At 42.3% G+C, this 13,175-nt stretch overlaps 1 protein-coding gene across 1 annotated transcript in view; it reads right to left on the bottom strand.

Annotated features, from left to right (window-relative positions):
- The window catches only part of Col4a4 (collagen type IV alpha 4 chain), a 112,939-nt gene that overhangs the window by 24,227 nt on the left and 75,537 nt on the right, over window positions 1-13,175 (bottom strand). The window contains exons 30-37 of the mRNA XM_055616421.1: window positions 11,993-12,163; window positions 11,288-11,431; window positions 9,673-9,780; window positions 8,635-8,816; window positions 7,722-7,785; window positions 6,547-6,621; window positions 2,890-2,997; window positions 2,549-2,656 (exon numbers count right to left, since the gene is read on the bottom strand). Of these exons, the coding sequence (XP_055472396.1) occupies window positions 2,549-2,656; window positions 2,890-2,997; window positions 6,547-6,621; window positions 7,722-7,785; window positions 8,635-8,816; window positions 9,673-9,780; window positions 11,288-11,431; window positions 11,993-12,163 (960 nt within the window). The remainder of the gene's footprint in view (window positions 1-2,548; window positions 2,657-2,889; window positions 2,998-6,546; window positions 6,622-7,721; window positions 7,786-8,634; window positions 8,817-9,672; window positions 9,781-11,287; window positions 11,432-11,992; window positions 12,164-13,175) is intronic.

Below are 13,175 nucleotides of genomic sequence, written 5' to 3'. Positions count from 1 at the left end.
GAAATACCTTCCAATACCTCCCTAGACACTCAAGTATTTCAGCGCCCAACATTAGGAGGCAATTAGCAATTGCTTTTATAGTGATTTTGTTGTGGATTGAGTTCACGTCTATGAAGTTTTTTTTTTTTTTAAGCAATGTCATAGGAAGCTATTTGATAAATGTTCCAAAGGGAAGGAAGAATATATTACAGCCACCTGCAGACCCTGGGAAATGTTTCCTGTTGTGTGGAGTTGGAAGGCTGTGGAAAGAGAGCCCGTAACAATGTGAAATGTTTCCTTTTGGACCCCTACCAAGTCCTTCCAGACTGGAAGAATGTTGAAGTCAAAGAGGAGCCCAGGAGGGCTGCAGGGGTTGCCAAAGGCAGGAAATGTCCACAGCCACCAGAGAAAAACCTCAGAACAACAGTCTCATCATTTTGTGTGAAACTTTCAATTCATCACGAGTCTGGTTTTCGCATTACCACAAGCATCAGTGAAGATGGAGAAAGTATCAAGAGGTCACTTATTTGGACAAGAACTCCCATCAGGTTATTTGTTTGCCAGTACATGCCTGGGTGTGCTGCAAACTTCCAAAGGAAGACACACCTTCTCTGCAGCACTACACTAAGAATTAGACATCACCCCACCGCTTGTTGAAAAGCTAGGAATCTTGGAAAGCTGGGGAGTGAGGAGCACAAAAGATGAAAAGAATAGAATTTGGACTTTGAAAAAAAAAAAAAACACAAACACGTTTAATTCCAGAAGTGGGTTTTAACTCTTCCAAGAAGTACTTTGGTTTTACTAACATTATATGTATAGAAGCCAATGTCCTGGAGTCAACTGGGACTAAAAGAACACCAAAAAAAAAAAAAAAAAAAAAAAGAGGAAATAGAAGGAGCTAACTTGTCCGGGAGGGCAAAGAAAAGCCTGGCCCCTCATCCGCTGTTTCACCCCCAACTTCATAACTACTTATTCACCAACCAAAATACTTACTGTGCATCAGCTGGCACCAAGGACATTATAAAAAGGTTTTGGTTTTCAAAAAAAAAAAAAAAAGAAGAATCATGCTCTGTTGGTAAGAAAGTCCTCTGAAGGTCTGCTAGACGTGTGTCCAGGGTACACAAGAAAAGGCAAAATGGTCCAAAGAGGGGAAGGCAGAAGAATGCGAGGACAAGAATAATTGTTAAGAGTGGGCATTCTGTGGCATACTTTGTTGTATTATAGCCAGACAAGTAATCAGACCACTAGTGCCTCTATAAGACAAAAACTACAGCTAGGACACATATTTCTATATCTACACAAGAAAGTGAACACAATTTAAAAGGGTACGCTTTCTCTCAAAAGCCCCCATGTCTTACCACCCTGCCATAGCCGGTCCATATGGATTAATGGATACAAATCCTTTAATGCCTGTTGCTTTCTGCTGTGGCCAGCTATGGTGCACCACTCTCCTAGTTCTGAACTTTCTCTTCATCAGTGTCCACAATGCTGAAAATACTTTCCATTAATTTTTGTTGTTGCTGATGTGCTTCTATTCCATATTGCGGACTAACAAGGTTAAAAACTGTGCTTCTGACATCATATACACACAAACAGAGCATGGCCTATATACTCTACAAACATGGCAGACAGTGCTTATGTTACCTTGCCACTCAAGAAGTGGGCATTTGTGCAATTCTTGTAGCTTTTTAATTGTAGCTAGTACTTAAAACCTGAGTGGCTACCAAGCCGTTTCTGCTAGTTAAACTATATCTGGAAACCTGAGTGCTAGACTCCTTCCCTCGTGTGACTGGATGCCCTCATCAGATTTAGATGAGTGATTCCAGAGCCTCTGGAACTCTCCTTAACCTCTCTGTGGCTCTGCTCTGTCCAACAAGTAATTTACCCACCCACAGGTTCAAGGCTGATTTTAAAGATGTTTTATTTTTACATATATTTATTTATTTATTTATTTATTTATTTATTTATTTATTTTAAGTTTATTTATAATATCTTAACACAGACAAGCATGCCTTTAATTCTGAAATTTCATTTTATGGGGGTCCTGGAGATCTTACCGATTCTCAGGGCTCAAATGCTTGCCACCTCTTATGCAGTGGTTTAGACACAGATCATGTTTCCCAAAGGTTCATTTGTGAAGACAATAATTCACATGTAAGGCATTAAGCAAGCAGACAGTGTTAGAGACCACAACCATCTCTCTTACAAAATAGCTCCATGAAGGCTGGAATCCCATATGTTTTCTTTAAAATGACACCTGACACTTAATGCAACAGAATTAGGGCACAAAGGAAGCTTGATTGTCAGCGGAGGCAAATGAGTGGATGAGAGCATCATACAGACACAAGCAACATATCCTCTGAAGAAATAGGGTGGAAACACCAAGACCCTGGGCCTTCCCCAAAAGAAGTCAAGCCTTGACAGAAGGCATGGCCTCAAGCCTCCCCCTGGGATGGGGGAAGCAGCTGCTAGCATTACTGGAGCCCAGTCACAAGCCCAAGAAAGGAGCTGCGACTTTGCCCCCAGTGGGCTGGCCCTTTCTGGAGGGCTGGACATTCTCCCTACTTACCTTTTACTCCGGGAGGACCTGGCCTCCCTAAATATCCCGGGTCACCTCTTGGCCCGGGGTCTCCCTCTTCTCCTGGGGGGCCCTTGAGCCCAGGTATCCCTGGGTCACCTGGGGACAGGAGAGAAGTCTTTCAGACAGTGCTATGGAGATACCATTCTCTGATAGGGTCATCTATGTTCATTTGGCGGTGCAAGCCTGTGAAGTTGGGGTAGGTTTGGTAAGTGTGCATGCTCGGTCCTGAGGCATGTGATAGGCAGAAGGGCTCTACACAAAGAACAGCTCTTTCTGGCACACCAAGTCACACGAACGCTCGGGGTTTTCTTGGCTTTCTTGCAAGGTACCTGGACTCCCCGGTGGTCCAGAAGAGCCAGGCTGTCCAGGTCTGCCTGGTGGTCCTCGGAACCCTTCAGCTCCAGGAAAGCCTTTCTCTCCGGGGGCTCCAGTTTGTCCTAAAGGATGAAGGATCAAAATTCGATTAGTTGTAGATTGCTCTTTGCAACAGTGGCTCTCAAACAGCCAACTTGAAGCCTCACTATCTCTGTTGTGGGTTTGTGTTGCTGTTGGGGTTGTTTGTTTGTTTGTGTTTACGCTTTTTTTTTCAGTCGACAAGGAAAACATGATTAAGGAAAAAATTGATGACAAAATTTTCTGTTTTTAAAACTGATACTGTATCACAGGCAGTGTTCCAAGTTTGTGATGGTTTAACCATTTTCAAATGATAGCGTCTTGATCAGTCTTTCTTTAATCAGTCTAAAGTCTCCCTACTGCCAGACAATCAAGTGCTTCTAATACTTTTTGTAATTTTTCACATTGATCTTTGTATATAAAGATATTTATTTATTTATTTATTTATTCTTCGACAATTTCCTAATGCATGTGCTGATCACATTTACTCGCTCCTCCTCCAACTCTCCTTTACAGATCCTTAGTCTATCCTTTTGAACTATTTCTTTAGGAAATACTTTCCCTATTTCCCAGGAGCAGAACCTCTTGGTAAATAGTGTGATATTTGGGTTTGCCTTAAAATACATTTTTAAATGCTAAAATATTTTAAAGTAAAACCTAGCCGTTGTGGAATTCCATCTCGAAGTGCTTCAAGAGGTAAGCCTGAAAAAAAAAAAAATCGTCCTAGGTTGCCAAAATAACATTGTGGCAGCGAAGAACATGAATAACAAGCCCTAAGGTCATCCAGTGCTCACTCCAGACTCCAGCCCCTCTCCACCTGTTGTCCTTGTAGCAAACCTCACTGAATTCTACACCAGAGCTGTGCATTGGGCCTAATGGGCACAGCCCTTAAATTAAAATAATAAAAAATAAACATACACATGTCTAAAGTCTCCAGCAGTCTCCTCATGTCTCTGACTCCCTAGGGAAAGGTTGGCTGCTCTCTAAGCCTTCTAGAAGAGACCGGTCAGCATTTGATTCTTGGCACAAGTCACCTGTGGCTGGATGGAAGTACATCAACCTCCTCCCCACGTGTCTCCCACCCACTGCACGACACTCAACATCCCGTGAATGAGCCACGTTCTCACTGAGGACACTGGGTTTGTGGCTTTGCTTTTTGATAATTTGCAAATAGTCTGGCGGTTCCAGCAGGGGAGCACAGCTACTCATAGACCCTTGATGGAAGGGCAGTCCTCCTCTATCAACTGAGTGTGCAGGAGGGGAGCACGCGGGTTCGCCAAGTGTCCTTCGGGCCTTCAATGCCACAGTGGGACTTCTGGGCACATACCTTCAGAACTGAGCAGATAATGAGCTCCCAGGCTCCCCAGAGATCAGACAGCGCTTGTTAGACTACCTAGCCTCCCCTGTGTAAGCCAATCAAATAAATCCTTTTTGTGTACTGTTATATTATATATTATGTTACATATGTAATATATGATTACATCATATGTAATATATAATCTGTTGATTCTATTCCCCTAGTGAACCTAGGGACACTTTATGTTTACTTTATTACTAGAAAGATGACTATTTTCCCATATGCTTATTTACATGTGTGACTTTAATTCAAATTTATAGAAAAACCAACAGTCTATACTGAAAAATCAATGGCTGAATCTTCAAAATATGCAACTTTGTATTTCCAAGTCCATGGAGGGGTAGTATTCAGTACAACGCTAAAGTAACCGATGCCTGTGCCTGTTACTTACTATTACTTTCTTCTAGCCCTGTTCTGCGTTATCTGATTGATCCCTTACACCTTCCTGCAAGGAACACATGGCATCACTATTGTTGGCTCCAGTTGCCAAAACAGGCATTCAAAACTGTACCCCAAAGTGATGGTTGTATTGAGAGCAGAGTTTTAGGAGTAATTTCCACTATATTTCCCTCCGAGGTGAAGTGGATGGACGGGATTATAACTGACTTAGTACAATCTTACATAACCCCGGAACAAGCCATGTTCTCTATACATCCTCGCTGAGTTCACTCCAGTGCAGTGTGGGAATCCCTGGCCAAGGAAAATAGAGTATCTAAACTCTGTGCTGAGGAATAACAGAACAATTTTTTAAAACTCCAAGCTTAAGCCACGGCAAATAAGAAACCAGAACAATTTAAACACTGATGACCACAGGACACCAGATCAAGCAGGGTAAGGCGAAATTTCTGGAAAAGCCTGACTCAGTATAAAATAACCACAGACTTATGGGTTTCAACTTAAAATAGTAGGAAACATAAAATGCCCCCAGTTTGTGCTACTTTGAGCCCAGGAAATTTTTAGATCATCAGGTTTATGACAAAAACACCCATAAGCACAAGAACATTTCTGACTCTTTTGTTGACTTCACAGTAGTGTAGTCATCCATGATAATGTATGTGTGGTTTTCAGTTTACAAGCGGCTTTCATTTGATGCTCTGATTAGACATTCTACCTTGGGAAACAAAATATGACTCCTGCCAAACGCGACTTCGAGGTGATGCATGGATGTCCTAGTTAGGTTGTTGTCATCTGGGAAGGGGGAGTTTCAATTGAGAAATAGTCTTCGTCAGATTGGCCTGTAGGCAAGTCTGTGGGGGCATTTTCTAGATTAATGACGGACCTGGGAGAACTCAGACCACTGTAGGCAGGTGGTCCTGGGTTGTCCAAGAAAGCAGACTGAGCAAAGCATGGGAAGCAAGACGGTAAACAGCACTCCTCCATGACCTTGGCTTCAGTTCCTGCCTCCAGGTTCCTGCCTTGAGTTCCTTCACTGACTTCCTTTTATTGATGGACTATAAACTATAAGGTGAAATAAACTCTCCTTCCCAAGTTGTTTTTGTGTTTGTCACACTAACAGAAAACAAAATAGAACAATGACATTCTAAATACAGAGCCTTAATTTACAAGGAAATTATGTCAATCCTCGCCTCGATTTACGTCTTAGTGTTACTGACTGATTGCATTTGGGCATACATGACTTAACCAACCATCTGTAGGCAGAGGTTTGCTCTGTCCATGAAGTGTATATTCCTGTGTGTGTATCTTTTTATAATTTCCTGATTATTCATTCCAGATATGCTCTTAGCAGAAGAACACCCGTGTCAAACAGCAAGCATATTTTAAATATTGATGTATGTTTCTACAGGGCCCAAAACAAAGTGCAAATTTGCTCTCTCCACGTTCACTGGTTTGCTGCTTGCTATCAGTGGGAAAAAGGAGTCTTCCAGAATAACTTGTGGCCATATTAAATGACAGAGATGGCAAAATAATCTGAATTTTAATTGCTTGAGTAGTCACTTTGCCTTTGTAAAACTATGAGGGAGTATATTGCTGTGCCAATGTCGTTGGTCACAGGGTCCATTGTAGCAATACATTGAGAGTTCCCAGTGCCCAGCCCTGGTATCGTTTTCCAAGAAGGATGCTACAACAATGCCACACAGAATCATGTTGAGACATACCTTAATGGGCAAATGGTAAAGAAAATATGATAGAATCATTCCCAGTGAGTGTAAAAGTAATTACTTTGTGTTTCAAACTAAGTCTTATTTATTATACTAAAAAAAATGTGGGGACATACCTTGGAATCCAGGGCTACCTGGCTCACCCTTCGGACCAGGTGGACCATACCGACTGGCAGGGTCGCCTTTGTTTCCTGTTAGTGTTATAATAGCGAGAGCATTAGTTAAGAAAAATATCATTTGGTCTCATACAAGTAACGTCCATGGTATTTGTCTTCCATAATCTAGCTTCATGTTTTCCAGGAGACATTTAAAAAATTTTTGTTCACAATGAACAATGAACAATGGAATTATAGATGAAAGATGTGATTTATGATTTTTAAAAAAGATTTATTCTTTGTGCATGAGTGTGTTACCTATGTGTGTTTGTGTGTGTGTGTGTGTGTGTGTGTGTACCGTGTGACTATTAGGTGCCTGTGGAGGTTACCAAGATAGTTAAACTTTTGAATGTTGTATGAAAATATTTAGTATATCATGACTTTAGTTTATTTGCATGTTTGTCTCTCCAACAGGTAAATAAAAGTTCTCTTTCTCACATATCATGACTTGTGAAGAGCACAATTTCAGTTGTGTTTTCAAGGCAACAAGGTTTTGGGCACAAGATAGGCTCAGGCCTATTGGGCCAGCCTGCAGCTATTCTACAAATAGAGTTTTGTGGGGTTATAGATGGGCAGTTGTGGTTGACACAATGTATCCCAAAAAGTTAAAAAAAAAAAAACAGCTTCTTATCTTTGATTAGGGATAAAAATAATTGAATTATAAGTTACATCTGGCTTGAGAATTCTTAAGTAAACAATGAACATCTGGTGGGATATTTATGTTCTGTGATTCTCGTAAGTAGAATCTCAATAGCTGCACATAGGACATCCTTAGATGAGTGCTGGTTCTTATGGAAAATAGCGTTTCTGAGTCCAAGTGAACCCAGGTGTGGTCAGTTGTACCAGCTACAATTTGAGAAGCTGTGGTCACTACATGGGCAGCCTCTGAGACTTCCATGGCGAGGAAGTCATGATGCACCTGTAGGTTTGCTGTACCTGTCTGGTACCCTTGGACCTGCGTGGAGACGAGAACCCTTTGAAGCTTCAGTGTCTCACTGTCAAGAAGAGTCTAAGAGTTGCTTCTGAGTTCTAGTTTGTGATGCATTTTATCCTTTAAAAATGCAATGTTTATAACTTGCGGTGTTATAACTCACAGAACTCTGAGTTTGCTAGGTGGGAACATTTCCAAAGCATACCTTTAGGTCCTCTTGCTCCATCATCTCCCGAGAATCCAGGGGGGCCTGGAGAACCTGGATCACCCTGACAGTTAGTGGAACAATAATAAGACCCTAGTTGGATTTTCCATGCAATGGCACAAAGACATTACAGTTTTCTATAGCTGACTTAGTGTTTGTAATTGGCAACGGTGAAGGAAATTGTTAGTGTCTTGTAAGCATAATACTAATGGTATCTATGTTTTACGAGCAGGCAAAACTCCTCCAGAATCAAAGCTATCCATCCCAGCAAGAAGCAAAGAAATCTTTATTCACAATTACTGAAGAGTAACTGTGTCACACAATTTGAATTTATGCTTTGAACAAAACAATTTATATAAAATAAAATATTGAAAGTTCTGCTGTGTCATAATTTTTAAGGATCCATTTTATTCCAAAAGATGGAAAGCCAACTATGCTTTACATCTTCCAGAAGTGTGATACAAGTTACTACATTATATTTTCTGGTTTCTCATAGGGAATGTTACTCATGATTATAAAGGCCAAGTGTAGTTAACGGAAAATATATGAAATAAATCTTCAAACAGATGGAAAGGCTTAGAAACCAGAACTTTGGCAGTGTTCAGGATTCCCCACCACCACAACCAATAAGGCATCAGTCATGAGGCAAGGCTCGATGAGTTATTTAAACCTGGGCTGGAATGTGTGAATCACATGACTTGCTCATCCACCGCAGGGCAGCCAGTCTGAACAGTAGTCAGGAAATTTAGTTACACCCTAACCTTCTAGAACGCTCTGTTCTTCCTTCATACTACTGCTTAGTTTCAAAAAGCCAGTAAGTGACAAGAGCATATACTGGCAAGTTCTGACTCTTTGTGGGATCCTGAGAGCAGAAAGAGTGTCTTTCTTTTCCCTGGTAGAAGCAGCTCCTTACCTGGTCACCTGGAAATCCCGGAAAACCAATGACTCCTCTTAGTCCAGGTAATCCCGGAGGGCCAGGAGCACCAGGAGGCCCAGGAGGCCCGTTCATCCCAGGCTGCCCTCTGTGTAGTCCAGGTGGTCCATCTCTTCCAGGATCTCCTCTTGCCCCTTGCATCCCTGGGCTTCCTTTATCACCTGTTAAGGTCATTAGTGTTACAAAACCCTTGGCTGAAAGTGAAGATTGTATTGAATGACTCAGTTCTATTTGTAAAAGATGAAGATAACAAAATTGGGGACGCTGGCTTCTGTTCAAAGCCACATCTCTGTGGTTCCTGTCTTTGGCAGCCTCACTTTAAAGAAGCTGTCCAGGAATAGACTTGCAGCCACTGGTGGAAGGAAGGAACAAACACGGTCCTTGGCTCCAGCACACACACCTTACAAATGAGGAATAATTCAGTCCAGGGAAGTTAAATATTTTTTTTTTCCTAATGGCTAACTAAAGAGAAATCCAGGATAGAACCCATGCAGTTTAACCTTAAAGTTGAGGAGAATACGAACTCAGTTGCCAACAATCGTTGCTCTGCCATGTTTCTGAGGACTAGCAGCCTGTCATTGGGATGCTTGTTAGAAAAACAGGGTCCTTGGGAACCCCGGTTCTGTAGAGTGAGGATCTCAATTTAGACAGGAACCCAGGATGTTTTACATACACACTGATGTTTGAGAAGGGCTGGTCAAAACAACCAGGGCAGCCTCAGAGAATAATACCAGCTTCCCCAAACAGAGGGGTTTACGCTTGGGACAAGTGATTTACTTATACCTTGTGCTGCAACTCATTTAGAATACTCAATGTATAAATACATATGAACTCCAACTACGTTTAGTATTGAAAAGCCAAAAGGTTACCGGAAAGCTTAGCAGGGCGTAATTATGTTTAAGAAATTACCTTTCCTAACTCCTTGTTGGAGGGAAAGTTGCCCAGTATGTTGGCTTGCAGAATGATCTATATAGACGCCAGCTTATCTGATAAGATTAAAAAACCTCAAGCACTTACCTCTCCTTCCTGGGAACCCACCATCTCCTGGAGGCCCAGCATTCCCAGGTTCCCCCTTCTTGGAAATGATGGCTATTTCTCCCGGATCACCAGGAGGTCCTCTGTCTCCTGTAAATGTTACTTATATGAGAAAAAACACAAATGCACACATACTACCCATGTGACTCCTGTTCTATAGTGTTTCGCTTTGTTAGTGAACCCCACTTCCCTCCCCTGTGCTGTATTGCTGGCTCCCTCACGATCAGTATCAGGAACTGAAAACCGATTCCTGTCACCACTTATCCACCCCTGGAACAAGGGGCCGTTGGTGTACTCAGTAAATCTGCCCAGGATCCTCCGTGGGTTAGGACATTCAGAGCATTCTAATCCACAGGACTGTTTGCTTATCCTGCAGAGTCCGAATAATCCATTGCTCACGGCTGGTGTTCCGTACCTTTCTCCCTTACTGTCATCTCTCTGCTCTTTACATTAAGAGAACAAGCATACATTGCAGCCTTGTTCTCTGCATGCGGACTTCCAAAAACTAGGGCCTGTATCCCATATTCCAGCTTCTTTGTAAACACTGCCCACACAGAGCAGTGTGCCGAGACAGGCTCAGCAGACCAAGGCGACGGGAGCTGATTGCTAACAGAGAATTCTGAGACTCGACTGCGATAGCATTAGTTGTCTGACACCTGCAGGAGTGGGGGTGTTTACGGTGCTGTGGGCATATTTGCACGATTGGAATCGGCAAGCACTGTCAATGGTAGGGTTTTCCTCAGAGAACATTTTGAGAGAGCTAGTTTACAACTGCAACGCTAGCTAGCATTGATACAGCTTTTAATTCTCAGTGGAATAAGGGCTTACTAGTATAATGTGAATTATCTGCAAACATCAATTATCTTATGTAGCAAAGAAATTTTTGGTCCCTATAATTTTTAATTTCTTAATTCTCTGTAAATAGTTTATAAGCTAATAGAACAAGCAAACCAAAACAACTATAGAGTCAAACAACTGAAAACAGTCATTTGAATGAAATTAGAGGGCATTTTCCCAGAGAGCTTTAAGGGTTTAAAAATGCTCCTTCATTATGAGGAATGCTACTACTGAGAGGCAAAAGGAAACATCTATGCTGTAAATGGTTAAGGGGGCAGGGCTGAAAGCATAAAACCCCAAATAATATTGTATGAAAATTAATTACTTGTGAGAATTATATAAAAATCAAATCTTTGTCATCCACAACCAAAATTCTGTTCCAACTTCTAATTGTATCATGTTTCTGTGTTGTCTATGTGTTGTGGCTGGGAGTTTTCACATGCCAAGGCCAAAGTGTGTTATTGTAACTGAGGCCATATGGCCCCAAAGCCTGAAACATTCTTTACAGGTGTCTACCTCGAGGCACGCAAGGTCTCGGAAGCCCCAGATCTATAAAACAATGCATTAAGGAGCACTTGTTGGTTTCTCCAACAATAGAGCGATTCATTTACCTTAGTTTCGTGTAGTAAGATGCAAAGGCAGGGAAAATGAATTCCTACCATATCACAAAACTAAAGAAGTCCAGAGGCACATTAATGGCATTTGACCAAATATTGGGAACAAAGTCATGCAGCACCCCTGTGTTGTCAAAACCACTTGCCTTTGGCACCTCTCTCGCCCAAGTCTCCCCGCAAGCCAGGCCAGCCTTTCTCTCCGATTTGTCCCTTTCTTCCAGGTTGTCCATCTGGGCCCGACTTTCCTCTCTCTCCTGGAAAACCAGGGAAGCCAGGCAGTCCTGGGTGTCCTGATAAAATGAGGGCATTAAGTTTTAGGGAAGCACCTTAAGGAAAGCATGGTTCTTTCACACTCCTGGTCATTCAGTGATACAAATTCCTGCCAACACTTCATGCTGAAAGTAAGTCATTATTTTGAAGATGACTGTGGTCTTAAATAGCCATGTTCTCTCATCCGCTCCTACTTCCCATCCAACAGACCTAAGCGCTGATGTTTTGGGGGTCCGGAGCCCATCATGTTTTAACAGCATCGAGAGAAGTGACGCGAGCAGAAGGCCCATCAAAAGGAAAATGTATTAGTCCTGACCTAATGATATCATCGGTGCTGCCTCGTCCTGTGAGCTGAGGTATCCTTGCCCTGTGAACCCAAGGTCTTTTGTCAGTTAACCCACATCAGAACGTTCTGCTGCTAGAAAGGATAATACAGAGAAGAAACAATACGTCCGAAAGCAGAGCGCAAAGGCGAGCTAATTAATATATTCTGGTAGTGTGAGCCATGCCTAACCAGTTTTGTTTGACCTTTCATTTTGAGTCTGTAAAACCGGAAGAATTACTGGGAGAGCACAACTCACCCTTTAGGCCTGGACGACCAAGTGGGCCATCTTCCCCAGCGGGGCCTGGAATCCCAGGAGGCCCTCGAAGACCATCTGCTCCCGGTAGGCCTGGGAGGCCAGGAAGGCCTTTCATTCCAGCTGGTCCGGGAGGCCCCCTATCTCCTGGATGACCTTTCCAACCTGGGGGCCCTTAGACAAAGCACAACCACCATGAGGCAGGAAATCTTAAAACTTTCTTCAAACGTTCACAGGAAAATCACATTCCAGAGAGCTTAAACTATGCACCGATGGCACTTTAAACAAGAACAAGACGATTTTTATCAGCTGAAGTATCACGAGCAACTTTTCATTTGCCTAAGAATATATTTCTCCGGACGCTATAGAGTGGGGGAAGATCATCTGAATATTTACCCCTGGTAGGAATGAGTAAAGATTACACAGTTTGCTATTTTAATATAGAGACGGCTGAAAAACAAAAAACGTACTTATATGTGCTCTTGAAAGAGGAGAGGAGGAGGAAGATAAAGAGGAAGAAGAAGGAAAGAAAGAAAGAAAAGAAAGAAAGAAGGAAGGAAGGAAGGAAGGAAGGAAAGGAAAGAAAGAAAGAAAGAAAGAAAGAAAGAAAGAAAGAAAGAAAGAAAGAAAGAAAGAAAGAAAGAAAGAAGGAAAGAAAGAAAGAAAGAGGGGCAGGAAGAAGAGGAGGAGAAGAAAAAAGTTTCCCAGCACTTTCTGACCCTTTGTTCCGGTAAACTTCAGTCATGCTGTCAAGTATAATAAAAGATTTGTGTAAGTGAGAGCAGCACTGGCCAGAATAACTGGTGTTTGCCATGAGGCTGTAATAGCAAACTCTGTCCCCAACTTGTCTGGTTTTTCAGATGCCCAACTTGTCTGAGCATCTTGCATTTGGATAAGAGCAGAAACAGATACGTTGCAGAATAAAGAGCCCCGGTGATGAAATGAGAGCATACTGGAGATCGATCTTGCTATGGGAAATGTGTCTCCCCAAAACTGTTATGCTGAATCTTAACCACCACTGTGAGAGCATGTAGAGGAAAAGAGTTTTGAAGATGGTTCAGTGTGAACATGTAAAAGAGGCCTGTGGTAGCTTGTGTGAGAAGACTAGCAGGGGTTTCCTATGTGGGAGAGGTTCTTGCCAGATTTCAAAACCCCTGGTGTCTTGATTTTTTGACTTTCTAGCCTC

The sequence above is a fragment of the Psammomys obesus genome, unplaced genomic scaffold (assembly GCF_907164565.1).
Source record: "Psammomys obesus unplaced genomic scaffold, mPsaObe1.curated_primary_1811, whole genome shotgun sequence".
Lineage (NCBI taxonomy): Eukaryota > Metazoa > Chordata > Mammalia > Rodentia > Muridae > Psammomys > Psammomys obesus.
Note: the sequence above shows the minus strand (reverse complement) of the source record. Positions and strands in the feature narration are given on the sequence as shown.